A 19016-nucleotide genomic window follows, 5' to 3' on the forward strand; every position below is an offset into this window, starting at 1 on the left:
TATGCAGGTGGTTCAGAAGCACACTGCTGTCAAGAGGCTTACAAAGGACTGAGGAGCAACATAACAGGAGTGCCCAAGGGTCTTAAGGGCCATAAATGAAACATATTTTACTTAAGATCTATATGCCAAGACTGTGGTCTGCCTGACCACACTGAGGAGCCTCATCAGGCAGCTTGTCTTCCAGTGTGTATGAGAGAGAGAAGCAAAGGAGGCACAGGAGGCAGGAATCCCCTTATGTAGAAAGGAAAAAGCTGTAGTGAAAAGTTGTACAACACATGTGGCTGAATAAATGCCTGAGCTGCAAACCTGAGGACCATGAGTAGCATACTTTGGTTCTTGCACTGGCTGCAAATTCTGGATTTGTTCCCATTTCCCTTTGCACACCCTGGAGCAGCATTTCTTCTTTCTATCTTGTAAGAAGTGGGTTGCTGTCATGACTATAAGTGCAGTCCATCCCTAGAAAGGAAGCTTCTTCAGCCGGCCTCTGCTGGGCTGCCAAACAAGGGAGCATATATTTAGGTACATTTAATGCCATGTTTTGTAGCATAGCTTGATAACTGCCTTGTGTAATTTTGCCTCAGTGTGGTTAATGTACAAAGCAGGAGTGTAATGGGCTATAGAGTTAACAAATTAGAAGCTGTAGTCGAGATGAACGAACAAGAATTTTCAGCCTCTGAATACCAGATTTTGTGGCACTGAGTTTCCTAAACACTGTGGAAATATTGCACCTCTGTAATAAAACAGAATATTCAAGGAGGTGCCCAGAGACTTGGATTCAAGATCCGACTCTTGCAGCTTGTAACCCTGTGGGGAGCAGTACTGCTAGAACTTTGCCAACTAGAAACCAGAGCCGAAGTACCCACAGGTGGTGCAGTTTATACTGCTGGCTCTGTGGGTGCAGGTCTGTAGTACTCAAGCTCTTGACTTACTGAACTTACTTTAACACAACTTCTTTTTTTGTATATTGAAATGATATAAATTGAGAGCACCCTCATCTTGGAGTAAGCATGCGAGCACATATTTCAGATCTTATTTATAGGTAGATGGTTTCTTTCTGAGGCTCACCTGCCTTGGTTTTTTGCAGCCTTCTGCATCCTGCCCTGATTTCTAGTCTCTCTGCTAGTGATTCACCAAATGGCTTTCCTTGATTCTTGTCTTAATGGTTTTCAAAGAGCAAAGAGTCTGCTTCAGCCTTTGGAAAGTGATGGATGGTTTAAATTGGGGTATTTGAGTGTATTTATAGCCATACGTAAATGGAGCCAAGAGGAATACTTGCAAAGCAGGTGGTACTGGGACATTTATAGAAAAATGTATGATTTATACAGGGATCATTCCAGGCAAACCTTTTGCTTTGCCTGTAGCCTGTCTTCTACAGAGCTCTTCTGTGTGTTATGAATATTTATGCTGCTTTGTTGTGGTATTTTAAACTTGCTTTCAGCTTACAAAATGACATGTTTGTCTCTCTAAGTAACAGAAGTGGAGGGAGAGAATTGATTGTTTCCTGGGCAGACATGTCTGCAGATCTTTTACAAGGAGTCTTTAACATGTTTGGAGCAGAGGATAGCCCAGCTCACCAATACCCCACCTTTCCCTTTGCCTCTGCATTTGGAGATGTGCTTTACCAGGTCTCTCTGCTACAAAGCATTCTCTTTTGAGAAATTTTTGTGGCCTTTTTTGGACAAATGTGCCCCTTTGCCATGTTTTAAACCAAAAGCCATGTTCCTGTTAGTATAGCAGGGTGCTCAAGTGAAGTTGTGGTGAATAATCATGTAGAGTGAGTCAGATCTCATGCTGTAATAACAAATTACCCAGATTTGGTCCAGGGCAATCACATTCAGCTTGCTGAGACCTTGGGAAGAGAAAAGTGCGTGCATCTGCCTACAGAATATCCTCTGAATGGATTGAAATTAAGTCCTGAGGCTGTGACAGCCGTTTTCTGGAGAGTTCACAAGTGAGTGGATTGAGAAAGCTGGTTCAGCAATCTAAAAAAAGCTGTTTGCAAGCAGTGATGGGGGCCCCCCTGTACCTTTTCCTTCAAAAAACCTTCAAAAGTTTTGAGTTTTTAGGAAAGCAGAAAAAAACTCAGATTCGCTGGATGAGCAGATTAGAATCAAAAGGTTCAGAAAAAAATCCACCATCTGGCCGTTTATGGCTGTGCAGGTTTAATCTTTCTGTCTGATTTTGATCTCAGTTCAGCAATTTTCAGTGGCTTCTTGGCTCACCTCAGCATTCGGTTCCCTCTGGCCCCTTTGGAGGTCCTGCAGTCTGCTCCGAGCCAGTCTCCCAAGCTGACTGTGTTGCAGACTGTGCATGCAGAGCATGTCTCCTACTCTTCCTGCATGCTCCTCTACAGAAGTTTTCCCAGCTGCATGAGCCCAGTTGGTGTTAAGGAAGGAGGTCTATTCTCTCTTGAGAAGTTTTACCTAATTCTGAGCCCAGCATCCAAAACAGCAGCCTTTCTTATTGCTGCCCAGCTTGCTTTAACAAAGGAGCAACACACAGTGCAGGTGTAACATAGCAGTTTGTTGCCTTAGCCCCTAGAGATTCCCCCTTCCCCTGAAACAGTGTTTGGAACAATAGTGGACCAGGGAGATAAATTAATTTCAGAGTGACATTGTTTCTGTGCACTGTAGTTGCATTTAGAGACCAAGTATGAAATTGAGGTAGATGAGATAAAAGCATTTGATAATCCTTGCTTTGAACACCTACTTAGTTTTTTATTATTCTTATATAACAAATGCTTGAAGTGGTGCATGGGATTTACAAAATGTGTCTGTCTCCCTCTCTCTAGGCTTTACATACTTCATGGGCTTGCATGCTTGTATCAGCAGCAAATGATGTCCCTGGGCAGATTTATGCAGTATGCATCCCAGGGCTCTCTGGGAGTTGTTGTTCCTTGTATAGCGCAGGGGAGACTAGGAGGAATATCTGCAAAGCTTTAGCAAAAATACCTTTGAGCAATCTAACACAGAGCAATTTGTGCTCTGAGTTGTTCTTTGGTCAGTCAAAGTTTGGTAGATTAGAGAGTGATTACTAGATGCCCTGCTTTACTGTAGACTCTGGTTTAGGCAAAAATGCTGGGTGTGACCCTAAGACGCATGAACCACAAAACAAGTGTAACTTACTACTCCCTTGTGTATAAAAACCCACAGAGAAAGGTGGCTAGTGTGTGCACAGTTTTTTAATCCCTTTGGGTAGAGTGGACAACTTTGGTCTCTTGGGTGACCCCAAGAATAAATATCACCTTCGTGCCTGCCATCAGGTCCAGTGGGTGTCTTTTCATAAGAGCATAAGAGAAGAATAAGGTCTCCAAATAATGAGGTGGTTGTTCTAGTACTGTGTCACCTGCTGCAGATAAGCTTTGTGAGGCTTGTTTGAAACTCCTTTGGTGTCTATAACCTTGTGGGATGCTGTTTTGGAGAGAACCTGGTAGATGTTGAGCTCTTAATCAGTCCCAGTGTATACAAAAGTTGTAATTCCTTAGTAGAAAATATTTTTTTGGTTTCCATAATGCCTATGGTAACTAGCTCTTCCTCTGGGGCTTACAGTGCATTGTATAATGACTCTTACTGCTCTTCTGAATAAAAATTCATCATGGGGTAAGGGGGATGTTACCAGTAAATTGACTAGTTTCTTGGAACTCTCACAACTGATGTGTTTTACAGCAAAAATAAATCTGAAAAAGAAGAATAATTTCAAGTTTTCCAAAGCAAAGGAGCTAAAAGAGGGGAGCTGCTATGGCTGATTTTCAGAGGGAAAAGGCATTATGATTTGTTTTGTGCCAGGCTGGCTTCAGCCACACCAATGTTAGTCCTGGCACAAATGGGGATGACGAGAATGTGTAGCTTTGCACAGCGTTTGGGGTGACAGGAACCCCTCCTTTCCAGCGCAGTGCATGTTTGTGTGGAATTAAGGTGGCTGGAGAAGCACAGTTGCAGTATTCTTTTTGCACTTTTTTTCTTCCGTGGTTGGCAGCAATATATTATCTTAGACAATGCATTTGATTTGTGACAGTATTTGAGAGTTGTTTTTCTAGCACACTCAGCTAATGCCCAGGAAGCCCACCACATGCCTATTCCTGTCCCTACTTATCTGCATGACTTCTTTTATTTCATGTACAGTAATATGTATAGTTTTCCTGAACAACCAAATAATCTGCACCATCAGGCGTGATCATCTCCTATTGCCAGAGCCCTCTTCATAGTGCTGCAACTGCCTGCTCTAGAAATTCTGTCTAGAAACACAGGTAGAGCCTCAAGAAGAAAAATTAAATCCCTGGTAAACTCTGCTGTATTTTTCGTCCATCCTCATTGCTGTGTTTACACTAGGGGATTTCTTCTCTGACTCTGTGGTAGCAGTGATTTCCCGTAGACATACAGCAACCTCACATACTGTTGATTGCAATTTTTTTCTTTCCTTTGATGCCTCTGTACCACCTGATGGAGAATGATTGTTTGGGCTGCACAGTTAACAGTGTCACCCTGCATGTGTTCAAATGGACCAGGACTATCTGGGGGCCATTTTTATATCCCACCTCATAAAACAAGGGCTGCCTTGGGTTCTGGGCTGTCTTACGTTCTGCCAACAAGCTACCTGGATCGCCACACCTCTGTCTCCGTTGTGCGAATGCAGTGTTGGCTGCATGTCTTGTGGGTTACAGGCACAGCACTGTCTTCAATGGCTAGATGCTGTGGTTAAGGTGTGTCAGGCAGGGCAGTGAGATGGAAGTGCTCCTGCATACTGAACACAGTTTTTCACTCTGCTGTTCCAGTCATTTCCAGTTCATTTCTAGGCAGACTATGGCAGAAGTACCAGCAATGCATCCTGAAGTGGATCCTGACTTTCTCAGTAGAAAGGCCTGAGCTTTCAGGGACAGCTTTCAATAGGCAAGGCAATGTGAAGGGTAAGGAGTAGCGTAACTGACACATTCACTGCAAGCATGGCCGTTTGCCTTCTACAGTTACAGGTGCTTTGTGTTACACCAAGAACCAGCTTCTTTTAGACTTTCAGGCTTCAGTTTGACCATATAAAAGTCTAATGAAAGATCTTAAAGCTTTCTTTGGCTAGCATCTCTTGTAATACTGTTTCTAACAATATGCCTTTGTTTCAGAATCACCCACTTGCTGCCCTGAGGATTAATTGGCTCCACTTACAGCACTATGGATGAACTGCAGGATGTTCAGTTGACAGAGATCAAACCGCTCCTGAATGATAAGGTAATGCTAGCTGCTACTTTGCTCTCACAGGTGTACTCTGGCTGACTTTGTGTCTGGCAAGGAACCCTGATTGCCAGAATCTGTTTACAGCTTGAAGTACCTTAAGTACTGAAAAACAGTAAATGCTTCCCCACTCTGATAATCCACCACCACACACTCTTCCAAAATCTCAGGGAAAGGCAGACCACCACAGTTCAGGTAAGTCTGGAGTCCTGGCCATACTGTTGTATGTCATGCCTGTACTGAGGATGTACAAAGGCAGGGCAGAAATTGGAAAGGTGACACCATTCCTGACCTGGCGGAGCTGTCGAACCTGTATAAGTTCCTGCTTGTTAAGAGAAACCTTGGGTTGTATCCCCCCCCCCTTTTTTTTTTTTTTTTAACTTTTTTGTTTAAAATCTTTTGTCTGAAATTACCCCGTTGTGTTTTGCCCCCCCAAAACAACCCTGTCTCCTTGGATTTATTAATGGAAAGCCATTTCCTCTTAATATCTGCAGAGCCTAGCTAGAGCAGTCTAGGTTTATGCAATACTGAAACTTTGGAAAATCATTGTATTGCAGCAGGTCTTTAAGGCTTTCACTCTGTCTTCTGTGGGCTGGAAGAGAGCCATCTGGGCTTTAGGAAAGCCCTAGCCTCACTGGATTCTGCCATGAACTGTTGCTCTGAGTGCCTAAGTCATTATGGGCCATCCCAACAAGATCTAGAATCTTGCATCTGCAAATTGTGATTATGAGCAATGCAGTTTGGTCACTTTCCATACCTCACAGCCAAGTTTGGTGTGTGAAGCCGTTCCTGATGCTTTGCTGTTTAGTGGCTGACATCAAGAACTAGCTAGTGCTGCCAAAGGGATACAGTACTTTGTCTGCTCACTGTGTGCTCGCGGAAGACTGCGCTGTCTAGTGCAGACTCCCACACAAAATGGGTGAAATCTCTGAAATTCTGCTATGTTTTAGTCTGTGCTGCTTGTTTTTTGCTCACTTCTTTAGTGTGCTAGCATATCTGTTTAATATCTGTGAACTCAAAAAATTCAGTTGAAATCTGCAGTCCAGCTGCCTATTCTTACAGCCTAGTACTGACTACTAGGCTTCCACTATAGCTTAAACATAATTTTTTTAAATGTTTCCAGGGAGGATGAGTATTGGAAGAACAAAATCAGCGTGGACCAGCAGATAAAAATGCCAAAAGGCTTTGGAAGCAGCTTATGATTTCAAAATGAGAGATAAACATTTACAGAAAACAAGCTTCCTAAATGCAGTGCCCCAGGTCTTGCTCATGATTCTGCTAAGATTTTCTGTGTTTGAGTTTGAAGGTAGCTGCCCTTGCTTCAGTGAGCTGACCTGGGTAGGAGGTATTGAAGCATGCCAAAACAAAGTGTTTTTCACTTTATAAGTTTTCGGTCTCTCTGTCAAGTATTGCCCAATCAGTCCCGTCAGGTCCTTGCCATGGTGTCATCTACACAGCGACTTCTTTTATCTAAACTAGGACAGTTCTGGTTTAAATGCAGAGTGCTCACCTAAACAGCCCGGTGGTGTTAACCAGCATACAGAAGGGCACATACAAAGTGATATTTGGTTTCCTTGACTCAGTTTTGAAGTTACAGGAAGTATGTACTATCTCAGTAGGAAAAAATATGTAGAGGCTCCAGAACCATCCTCAGCACTGCATGGGAAGAGAAGTGTGCTGTGGCTCTCCTTTTTGTACTTTGTTTTAACAAAAGAAGTGCCTCAGGGAGCTACTGTCTCTTGAGGTCTGGCCCTTATTAATGCTTTCAAGCTTGAAATAATACATGTGCTTTTTAGACATAGTTTTATGGATCATATGGGTGTGGTGCCATAATATGCTGTTCTGTGCAGCATATCAGAGTCCAAAAAGTATTGAGCTGGCAGTTCACTAAGACTGTTACTGACCAACCCACTTTAGATACAGGAGTTTGAGCCAATATGGATTAATGGCCAGAAATAGTACAGTAAAACTCGTAAGGTGCTAATGGGTGAGCGCTCATGAACTCTTCAGCTACAAAGGCTGCTGTACAGAGAAAAGGAGCTCTGGTGTCTTTATACTCAAACTCTAAAACCAGTGGAATTGCCTGGGAAATGGAAATTTGTCTCAAATCAAAGTCAGGAAAAAATTACAAGCCTGACTTTTAAAGAACACAAACACTCTTATGTTTGTGTGTAACTTAGGCCTAATAGCAAGTGCTAATAGCAAGTGCAGGGAAGTAAAATACATTAGATTATGTATGTTCACCTCATTCAGGCTCACTAAAATGCAGTGACTTTATACTGGGAAAAAAAAAAATCCACTTCAAATGTTCCCATTTAGTTGAAAGAGAAAAAGGGAGTACTGCCTTTAACCTGATCAGAAAACTTATCCCAGTGACACTGTATTATTCTGTATGGTCTGTATTCTGGCACTTTTGATTCCTATTAATATAGCCTTAGTGAAAACTTACTGAAATGCAACAGCTTAATTCAGGAGATTGAATGGACAGCCCTTAGGGTGGATTGGGTCATTCCAGCTAGCTTTTTGCCTTTGAGGTGCAGCCATCACACCTTCAGAGGCCTGAAAAACTTGCCTTAATCTTAAACTTTCTCAAGGAATAGATTAATGCTTTAAAGTCAGATTTTGGTGTGTTAAAATCAAGTATCCAGGAGTCAGGACATGTCAGCCCTAATGCTACTTGTGCATCATGCTATACCATGCAACAAGCAACACAGTTGCAGACCTTCATTCTTTGCTTTGTGTCATTTCCTCCCCACTCCCTGCATGGGAAATCTTGCGCTTTTCTCAGTACAAATACAGATCAGCCTTTACTTAGCATGCACCGTCCAAGTCCAGTGCTGGATACAGAAGTTTCTCATTTCTTCATAGGCTTTGTTACAGTCCTTAATCACTGTGACATTGGATGACTGAATTGACCTTCTTTACGACCTGGTAGGTGAGAAGGCTCTACTGTCTGCATTTAACAGAGTAGGGATAGAGGCATAGGCAGAGTTGTCAAATCTCAACTAACTTGAGGATCTCAAACTGAAATAAGAGGGGGCTGCTTTTTATTTTCTTTTTCCCCAGCCTGAGGATTTGGTGCTTTGCGCCATGTCATGTTCAAAACATTGACACAGTTCAATACTTAACACCAGGGGGATTCTTAAAACAGATTTGCAGATATCTCAACTTAAACATCTCAGGCTGAAGACCATAGGTAACAACCTATGTTCTTGCTAATGTGGTAAAGCTTTGGGGGGAGGAAAACAGCTCCATTTGTTTACGCACAGAGAGGAGTTAGGGTGCTCAGCCAGAAGAAACGTTTGGGGTGTTTCTGTCATGGGGTCCTAGTTGTAATTTTAGCACTAAGGTGCTATGTTTAAAACACATAAGCTAGAATGCTGTCTCAAATGATTTGCTCAGCCTTTTGCAGCATTTGACAGGACTCGGTAACATAACCTACTCTGTGGTCAGAGACAGAGTCTTAGGAAGCATGTGGGCATGCAGACAAGTTACTGCAGGCCTTCAAACTTGCAGTACACCAAATATGTGCTGTACTTACTGTGCTCACCTGTATGCGTGGTGTCACCCTCTGGGAAAAGTCAGTTGTGAATTGCTGAGCCAGGTTTCCATGCGCTCTGGTTTCAGTAGCTTACAGGTCACTGCATTTGTCATGGAATGATACCGTGCACACGGCAGTTACTGCAGAGTAGCTGACTGCATGGCTTGTTTTCTTGTGCTCTTTAGGTGAGATCCTAGTGGTAGTCCTTTCAAGAGTTTTGCATTCAAATTGATAATGGGCACCAGGGCCAGACAAAACCCAACTTCATAACCAGCCTGACTTTGGTCAGGGTCCTTCCTGTGTACATCTGTCCCTGCTCCAATGCTCTCAGCTCTCAGCTGGTGTCCACAGGTATTCTCCTTGGTTGACAGCCTTGGGACAGCCCCCAGCAACCTTGCCGTATAATAACGGGCAGAACTTGCATGGAGTTTTCTTGTACAGGTCTCACATTTTGCTGCTGTCCTGACTGCAGTCAGGCTAGACTGTGCTGAAGCAGAGGTCTCTGAGGGGAACTTTCACGATGTTGTTGGGGGTGTTCTGGGGTACTGTGCTGAACTTTTTTTTTTTTTTTCTTTTCTTTTCTCTCTCTGGTTTTTAACAGAATGCAGCTCGCAACTTCCAAGACTTCGACTGTCAGGTAAGACATGTGCAGGAGACAAGGATCTATGGGCAGACTCCCCATGGCCCATCAGTAATGTTGAGAGAGAGATGTGAACAAGGAAAAAGCTTTATATCTTAATTTTAGCTCCTGTTAAGGTTTAATCAATAAGAACTTGAATATGTCTAGTTGGCAGAAATTGCCCTTCACCCTTTCATGGACAGCACGTTGTTCTGAGCTCTGAGATGCAGACCTGGAGTGCTCTGCCAAGGCTTCACATCTCGCAGGATGGCTGGTTTCCTGAAAAGCAGTTTCTTGGAAACATGCAATATGCTGAAAAGCTGCAGCTCTGTCACATCCCATCTGGTTCACTGGCTAGGAAAGGAGGAGCTTTCATCCTCTGTCTATTTGTGTTGAGAGGAGATGGAAGTCACCAAGCTGCCCCAGATATAGCACCCCTGCTTTGCTGGGCCTGGGTCATGACAAAGCCGTGATCATTTTCTGGGAGGTTATTCACCTGACAGAGTAGTGCAGAAATGAGCCTGATTGCTCTGGTTGCTGTAGGAATAATCCTTTTAGAGGAGTGGTTGCACCACAAGCATCCAAGACAGAGGACACATTCTTTGTTAGGCGGAGCACAGCACTGAGATTACGTGGTGCATTTTATAGAGCGCAGGTTCGTTTACCATGCCGGATTACCTTGCTGAATTCCCACTCAGCATGTTGATATGCAGCCAGCAGCTTTTCTTTCTCTTCAGCTCTAGGAGGCTGCTGTGACAGTAGTGTTCTGCTTAGCACAGGACAGGTTCTTGCTGCTGTATTACACCAGTGGTGCAGCTAGGGGATAGAGCTGTGAACATCACATGATAGTGTTTTATAAAAGTCTGTTGATGTAGATGATTCCAGAAAACCTTCTGCAAGCGTGTGCAGAACAGGAATATAATAAATACAGTCCTAAGAAGATAGTTTTTCCATCTCCTGATGTCAGACACTGAAAGTACACCCCATCTGGGCAGGCACGTGTCACTGTACTGCTTTAGCTTGATTCGTTGTGAGTTTTAATATTATCTTAAAGCCTCTAAGTATAAAAATTACTACTCTTAGCACGTTGAAACTTTAGTGTCTAGTCTTAGAAGCGGCAACAGTGTTAGACAATGATTTTTCTGTTTTAATAAGGGTAGGTAATGGGTTTAAAACACCTCCCTGTACCATCCTGTCTCCATCTGTCTTTCTGAATCTTCTCCATCTCTTCTAGAGGTACAGAGTGCTCCCATGTCAGATGGGTAATGGGTAAAAATAGGTGCAATGCTTTTGAGTAAGAGCATTAGGTAGTACACGCATTGCCTACTGAGGCCTGTCTGCCATGATTGGAAAGAATATAAATACAGTGCCTGAGTGTCTGAGCCTTTACTGTAAATTCTCTAATGACCCAACAAAACTCTGGGTTTTCCCGTCCCCTGCCTGTCTGTGAGCAGTATGGTCTTGGGAGCCTGAGCAGAGTGAGAAGGTAGGAAGGAGTCCCTCTAACAGAGCTGTGCATCGCTGCTGCCTTTTTGCTCTACACTTTCCTTCAACAAGCAAAGCCTCTTTGTGCCCTTCTTTAAAAAACATCCCAAATCTGAAGCTGTGCGAGCCCCGGAGAAACATGGTGCCGCAACCACCAATTCATGCGCACTCCGCACATTCTGGTGCTGTTTGTTGTCTTGGCTCCCTGTCTACCCCGGGGCTGATCTGCGGGAAGAGCTACCAAGCGGCCCTGCAGCCAGGGAGAGGGGCTCTCAGGAGTGCTGGGCCGGGGAAGGACTTGCTTGTTGCTTCTCTGTGCTTTGATTTAGATCAGCAGTGAGCTGGTGGCCATGGCAACAGTTGGGCAGGAGACAAGATGTTCCTTCTGGGAGCCCTCTTGGTAATTCATTTAGAATATTTTTCTTAGCAAGAAGTTAACACAGTGTCTCTTGTGACTGTAAATATTGTCCCAGCCTCACTTCCCGCCAGCGTCTCTCCCTACAAGGTGTGGTTTCAGAGCACACCTGTCTTGGCCCTCTGTCCTACCTGGAAAGTACCCCCAAGGGGTGGATTAAGTCTCTGTTTGAAATCTGTCAGAGAGGATAGATGGTGCATTGGGTCCTTGGATTTTCTGCCTCAGTTGCTAATACCAGGAACAGTATCTAAACTAGGAGGTTGAGCTCTTGTGTTGTCCTGTGAAAAATTACTGCTGCTTTTTAATCTGGCAAAGCATGTCTGGCTGCCACATTCAGGCCTCTGCAGAATTGATGTGACTTTACTTACCAGTGTTGGAGAAGAGGGAATTCGAAGTGAGTTTGCTCACTTTCAGAGGAATGGCGATCCTGTTGTGTAAAGAGAGACTTAAAAGTACTTAGGCTGAGGCAGGGGTTTAATTTGTCCAGAGTTTCACAGGGAGGAAGAGCCTTGGGAAGGATCTCGGGCACAAACTGGCCACAAATTCACGAAGGCTGATAACTGGAAGATGGCTTCCAGTTACAGAAGTTCTTGATCAGCCTTCAATAGCAGTAACATCTGCAAGGGCTCTGGTGTGTTTTAAGACAAAAATTTAGGAGGTTTGTGGGATGGATTATATTATCTTACACAGTGTAGTGTTTGCAGTATAAGAGCATGGCATCAGTGATGCAAGACACACATTTCAGGCCTTTTTATTTTTCTAATAGTCAAAAAAAAAAGCTGTTTTAAATGGAGATAAAGCTGTGGCTTTGCATGGAGCCAACCACATCCTGGGTTGCTTGCAAGGCTGCAGCCAGCAGGGCAAGGGAAGGGGGTGCCCTCTGTCAGCACTGGTGGCAACCCAGTTGACAGTGCAGGTCCAGTTTGAACTCCTCAGTACAAGACGTTGACATATTGGAGTGAGTCCTGTATTATTTCAGCCTGTGTTATTCTGTGCCCTCGGCCATGAGGTGATTTGCTGTAAGTCCATCCCAGCTCCTTCTAGGACTGACCCATGCCCCTGCAGAGCTCTGCCTTGGATACAGCTGGAGCAGTAACACATCTGGCCGCAGTGTTTGTTCATCCTGCAGTACCTCTAGACCCCCTTCTGGCTGGAAGATGAAGTTTTAAAATATTTTCTACAGCTGATCCATGCTTATGACTGGGAGAAGTGTTTAGTTTAGTCCCAGCTCATGAGCATGTCATTACCACTGTCACTGACTCCGTGAGTTGCGTAGTGCCAGGCACACAGGTTAGGCACGCTGTTTTCTGTAAAGCTTTGGCATGTGTTACTGTTCAAGGTAACTTGTATATTTAAGGTTTGTAAGATCTTTCTTTCCTTTGGGGAAAATGGGTGATGCCATTGTGAATTTCTATTAATTTCCCCGGTGTGTTTGTTTTTAGTTTTGAATAACTTGCCAGGATCAGATCTAGGCAAAGTCAACAGAACAAGCATCCTCTTGCTTCTGAAATTTGTTACTCTGGGTGAATGTGGTGTGAAGCAGCTTTTAGCTTTTCTGATACAGCTGACTTTCAGATACTGGTGCCCTGCTTTTCTTAAACTGTTCATCTACAAGCAACTGCAATTAATCCTGACAAATAACAGATTGCCTCGGCATCAGCTGAAACAACCCCCATGTAATCTGATAACCATTTGCAATGGAGATAAAAAGGAGAGCTAGCATGGTGGCTTAGGGTTCTTTATCAATATGAATCTAGGTTATTCTCAGAAATAAAATGTATTAACCTAAATCTGAGACCTATATTTTACTTGAAAGCTATATGAATCCTAGTGAAATCGAGACTTGGCTTCTTCTAATGTTCCCAGGCAGATGGTGGATTAAATGGTCTGGGTTGCTGATGGACAGATGGTGTGGTGACCTGCACAGTTAATAGAGCTGTGCTTGTGTTTTTATTATCTGCAGACCCTCTTCAGCTGCTTTGAGAAGTAGGTGTTCTGTGTTAGCTTAAATCTGTCCCCTTTTTCCAGGTGATTTGCTTTAAATACAAATGAAGGAATATGCTGATATATTTGTAAAACTATCCAAATAAATCTGCCTTATGTTTCAGTCTGTTATAAGCTAGCATTTCATCTGATCTGTAGCTAGTACTTCCCCTCTGCTGCCTCCCACCCACATGAAGGGAGGGAGAGACGTGTTTTGCCCTCCAGCACACACTATGCGGAAGAGGACCTGGGGTGTGGAGATGGGTCTGGGATTTGGCAGAGTATTTGCAGAAAGCTCACAAGGTGAGGTGGGAATAAGTAAGTCCAGGACATGCAGAGTTCAGCTGAACCAGAAAAGGCCAGACATGTGTAAACCCATGGAGGAAAGAAATTAAAGCTGGCCTGTACAACAACTTCTATGCATTGCTGCAATTAATTGAAAATGTAGAGTTACTCAGTGTTGCCTTTGCCGAGAGTAAAACACAGCAAAATGTTTGAAGAGTTAATGACAGACCTCAATGAGAAATTTTTTGCCACTTTTTCCACTGAAGGTATAACTTTTCAATAAGCCCAGGTTTTTACTGATTCAATTTTGGAGAAGTTCTTCCACAAGTACATTTGTTTGAAGCTTTTTAATCTGTATTTTTAAAAGTTTGCTTATCCTTGCCCAATCCCTTTGCTTTATTTTTGCTTGCTGTGCGGTAGGAGATGGTATTCTGCTACTGAGAAGTTATTGAAATATTCCATCGTGTGCACTTGCTGATGTAATGGATGTTGAATCGAAACTGTTCATTTTTTAATGGAATCATTAAAGCCAGCTTGTGATTGCTACACAGTGGCATTGACTACAAGATGTTTTAAAGCATCTTCTGTTGATTGTAACGAAATAACATGAAACGTTAGCACTTTGAGGAAGGGTTTGCTTTCTCTGTATGAATAACAGGGAGCTGTTCTCACCAGCATTGAAACGTTTTGCCTAGGATATTGAGGACCATTGTTCTTCTGATTTGTACGATGAGTTCTTTTGTTCTCTAGTTCAAAGTGCTAGAGTGATATTAGTTACAACACAGAAGATGTTTTGATCTAGAAAGCAAGTTTTTTTTAATGTCTGCTAAATTAGGAGCTGCTCCTAATCTTATTAAAAGTAGTGTCACCACTAAAGTACTGATTTTGACTTCTGCTGACATTATAGCAACAAATACTGTAAAGCTAAAAATGATTAAAATGGAATTTTATTTTGGAAATTTTTTGTCATTATTCCGATTTCTTGGGAAGCTCTTCCTCTGATGCTTTCCATCTAAAAACTGTGTTTTCTGTAAAACTGCAGTGTTGAGTTCTGGAAAGCTTTTGCTAGCTGGACTTGGACTGAAACATGACTTTTATGTTTAAACTTATGAGCACAGTCCTTCCATGGGGTTTACTTAAACATTACTTTTGCTTTCTGTATGCTTGTGACAACAGTGGGCTAAAGAGGCTGATTATGCAGATGTGGTATTTGAAGTTCCTGTGCTTTTTTGTTCTTGTCGGTGAGTTCTTACAGCAAAGCAAATGTATGTGCTTTATGTTAAGAAAGGGATTTGCCTCCTTCCTTCAAAAAAATGAATGGTGCCTTTCCACTAACAGTGACTGATCTGTTTCCATCCATTATGCAACTCTCTGAAACACAAAGTTTCAGAGCAACTAATGAGTAATTGCAGTACTAGTTATAACTCAATGCAGTTAGACTCAGTTCTAGTTCCCAAGGACATTGAGGGTTTGGAGACACAGAATATGGCCTACTTTCTCTTCTTCAGGAGATTTTAAGATGTTCATGGTCTTCAGCAAGATACCGATATGTAGTTTGGCACATCATGTCAGCAGGTGGACTGTCCTTGGCTGGAAACATGGCCCCTGGCTTATCTTCCAGGTTGCCTTTAGGGGTTAAGATGGTCTGGGGTCTAGCAGTCACACAAAATATTTTTGGACTTGCCTGTGCCATTGCACATTCAAGTCTTCCTTGTGTAGGATTCAGGTTTACAAAGGCTGTGTGTCTGCAGATTGTGGCACCTTGAGCCCACTGTCCAGGGGATGGAAGAGTGCTAGAGGCATCAACCTGTTCTGTTTGCAGCCCATGGGGAAGTCTGCATACTCTACTGATACCCTACTGACTCAAAACAGTGGTGCAGAGTGCTGGGAAAAAACAACCCACTGCCAGACTTGGGCAGATGAGAGCTGATCTGCAAGTGGTTTAATTCACCCTGAACTATTATGGATCTAGGCAGGTCCAATTTCCTGCATTAGCTGGGGAAGGGGGGGATTTACCCTCAGAGCAGGAGTAAGAAGCACCACATATTTATTCTAAATCTGTGCTGGGTGCCTTGCTCATGACATTGGTTACTTGACCAGAGTGCAAGAAGGTTGTGGCTTTAACTGCTTCTTGTAATACATGGGCTGGGCAGGAGATGGAGAAGTACATCTTGCTCCATCCCCAGCACGTAGTTGTTGTCATTAATTGCTTGTTGGCCTCAATATTATGTGGTTGTAGGAGTTTGTGTTCTCTAATTTGGGAGCACAAACCCAACCTGTCAGCTGTAGTCCTGTTGTAGGTCTCTTGAATTCAGTTCATTTGACAGCAGAGCCAGTATCTGTCCTCTGGCAGAATCTGTGTTTTGGAGGTGACTTGCCATTTCTCTCTGGCTGACACAGAGTATTAGAAGGGGTTACAGGTACACATGAGGTTTGTCCTTCAGCGTCACATGCCTTTGGAACAGGAACACATAAATGCTTGTTTGTATATACAGCAATAGGTTGGGGATAGCCCAGCAGCACCTCTGTCTCCTGATGGTTTGGAGTTTGTGTAACCAGATTACATACCTCGTTCTTCTGCTGCTTTTGATCCTCACCCAGCATTTCTCTAATTTAAGACTTAATCCAATTACACAAAGTACTAGAAACCATTGCCTGCTTGCATAGATTGTACTGTGTTTTCTATTAATAAATTTCTGCTCTGTATGGAAATGAATAATTTAGTTCAAGATGTTGCTTTAAATCTGATTTAGGCTTGCTTCCTACACAGCTGTCTTCTTCAGCTCTACTATTTCCAAAATAATTTTGTACAAAGAGGATGTGGTAAGCACTTACCTACCCAACTGCATTAAGGTCAGTGGTACTGTAATGCTAAGAGTTACCAGATGGTGATGTTTTACAGTCTTACAATATTTTTTTCTTAGCTTATAGACATAGTTTGTGGTGGTGTTTTAGTAATGTGTAGAAATTGGAGGGCAGCTGTTGCAAAGAGCAATACAATGGAATCTCTACTTTAATCTCTCCATGGTTAATAACTGTGATAGGTTGCCCAAGAGGCATGCTGCAATTGTTTTCCACCTTTGCCAAGACTGGTGAAGATGACATTAAGTAAATAATAGCTGTAGCTACAGTATCCCTGAAAAAGGGGAAAACCTGACCTGAGTAATCTGCATCTCCTCTACCTCACAGCAAAGCAGCAGTGGCAGTTTTCTTTGGCTTGGGTGAACCAGGACCTGAGTGTCCTTAAGCTGAAAGGGTTTGGGGGATGTTTCTAGCCCTCTACTAGAACAGACATTCTACAAGCTTGAGCAGAATGTGAGCAACAGACACATTGCTGCTCTGTGTTCTGCCAGATTTGAATGTTAAAAAAAAAAAAAAAAAAAATTGAAGGGATTTCACAGGTGTCATCTTTATTGTCGGTCTCCAAATTAAATCAATTCTCAGTTTTTCCAGGGAATTAGTTTTTAACTTTGAGCAGCTTCACATTGGGAGTAAAAATCATCTGGTAATGCCAAAAAAGAAGCTTAATAAATTAGTTGTGAAAAGCACTGGTAATATGAATTCTCATCATTAATCATTCCTACTGTGAAACAAATGGTTTACTTCAGACTTTAATAACTTTTAAAACTTAAGTTCTGGATCACAGTCTGACCTGGAGCTGAGGGAGCATGGCTGGAATTTGGACTGCTGCAGTCTGGCACCCAGGTACCTCTGCTGCCTGGGAGTCTCTGGAGCTCAAGGCATTAGCACCTCTGGAGCTGCTGTTGGATGCCTCATTCCTTCACTCAGAAATGTTTTTTCTTAATATGGGAAACTTTCTGTGGCACCTGTCAGTGGCACTGCATTGTTTCCCTTTCTGGCCAAAGGCAGAGGGTGGCAGTCAGAGATGGTTCATTGTTTCCTTTTCTGGCCAAAGGCAGAGGGTGGCAGTCAGAGATGGTTCCCCAACCTGGGCATGTGCCCACTTCTTCCCATAATCAGTCCCAAGTAAATTTAGACTTTGGCAGTCATAGTTGGATATGTGTTTTCCTCCTCAGTTTAAGAATCATTCAAAGATGTTGTGGCCAAATAGGATAATGTCCCAATCTAGTCTGACCTTCTGGAACTCCGCAGCAAGGAATATCTCCCAGCAGTTCCTGCTTGTGTTTAATCTCAAATGTTTTAAAGCTGCTGTTGGGTTGTCTTTAACACCTTCCACTGTCTGAGCCTTTATGGTTCACATGCATTTCATTTTCTAAAGTGTAAGGCTCTTTGACTAAGAGCAGTGATTCTCAGGAGCTGGGACCAGAAAGCATATAGCAAAAATCACAGGGCTTTCATAGATTGTCAGTAGCATTGGTGGCCTTTCTCTGGCTACTATCTGTTCTTCTGCCCAACCCCTACCTGAAAGTATATCTTAACAGTATATCTAAGGCAAGTCAGTGCCTCTGCCACTCTGTGTACGCTCTCAGTGCTTGCCTTCCATGCGAATGAGAGATCCTGTGGCTGCAGGGTCAGTTGCTCTGGTTTTCCGATGTAGTGGGACAGTGAATCCAGCCCTGCACTCCGACTTACAGGATTCTGTGAGACCATCAGCTCACTGGACATGGGGCAGGGCAGAGGGATGAGAAGCGCTCTTTTTGATAGCACTTCATCATCAAGTCAGCCAATCTGTAACAAGAAGTTGCACCCAAAATCTCAGTGCTGTTTTGTTTCTGCCAGTGGTTATTGTATTCTTGTCTGAGAACACAGAAGAGAGTTGAGGTCCCTCTTGGTGGACACTGACAGTGGAACACTAATACCTGGATACAGTGTACAGGAAGGAGAGGGTAGATGCAGGTGGTGGTAGAGGGTGCAGGTGGATGTTAAAGGAAGCTCGTTGATCTGATTTGGCTCTAACTAATGTCAGTGATAACTTAGACTCCCCTTAGACTGAAATCCCAGGCCTAAATAAGAAACTTATGTTTTGTCTGTAATTATGTGAGTGAAGGCCCAAGATGGTGATTAGAGAAGCTACAAGGCTAGGAGACAGGACAAGGGTAAGAAGCTTCAGCTGCGCTGTGTCAATTAGACAGATGCAGCTGTGGGACATGACACTGATACTCCCTTTTAGCCACAAGCTTCTATGGAGCAACAGGTTAGGGAGCCCCAGGGAGGAGAAGGCCATCACTGACGTGATTCTGAGAAGGGCAGAGAAACATGTTCAAAACGGTGTCTTCAGAGAGCTGTTCTGTTATGGGAACTGTAATGTGCTCCAGATCAACATCCTGGGGAAAAATAAAAAAAAAAAACCAAACATGGTAAACTTCACTGGTTTTGCACTCAAAGTTCAAAGCAAGAACTGCACAGAAATGGAGAAGCTTATTGAAAATAAGCTAAGCAGAGAGCGAATGCCCACCATCTATCACAGCAGACATGAGAAATGGTGCAGAGGAGCCAGCATGACTAAACAGAAGGGCATGGGGGCTATTGAAAACAAAAAAGCATTCT

The 19016-nt window shown here is 43.2% G+C and overlaps 1 protein-coding gene across 5 annotated transcripts in view; it reads left to right on the plus strand.

Moving 5' to 3' along the window:
• NDRG3 (NDRG family member 3) overlaps window positions 1-19016 on the plus strand; it is a 64692-nt gene that overhangs the window by 24664 nt on the left and 21012 nt on the right. For 2 of the 5 annotated variants that reach the window (XM_030009765.1, XM_030009768.1), the window contains exons 3-4: window positions 5111-5216; window positions 9362-9397. In XM_030009765.1, the coding sequence (XP_029865625.1) occupies window positions 5160-5216; window positions 9362-9397 (93 nt within the window). In that variant the 5' untranslated portion in view covers window positions 5111-5159. Of the gene's footprint in view, window positions 1-5110; window positions 5217-9361; window positions 9398-19016 lie in introns of those variants that run through there. The other 3 variants (XM_030009766.1, XM_030009770.1, XM_030009769.2) reach the window with 2 other exon arrangements.

The sequence above is a fragment of the Aquila chrysaetos genome, chromosome 3 (assembly GCF_900496995.4).
Source record: "Aquila chrysaetos chrysaetos chromosome 3, bAquChr1.4, whole genome shotgun sequence".
In the NCBI taxonomy this organism is placed as follows: domain Eukaryota; kingdom Metazoa; phylum Chordata; class Aves; order Accipitriformes; family Accipitridae; genus Aquila; species Aquila chrysaetos.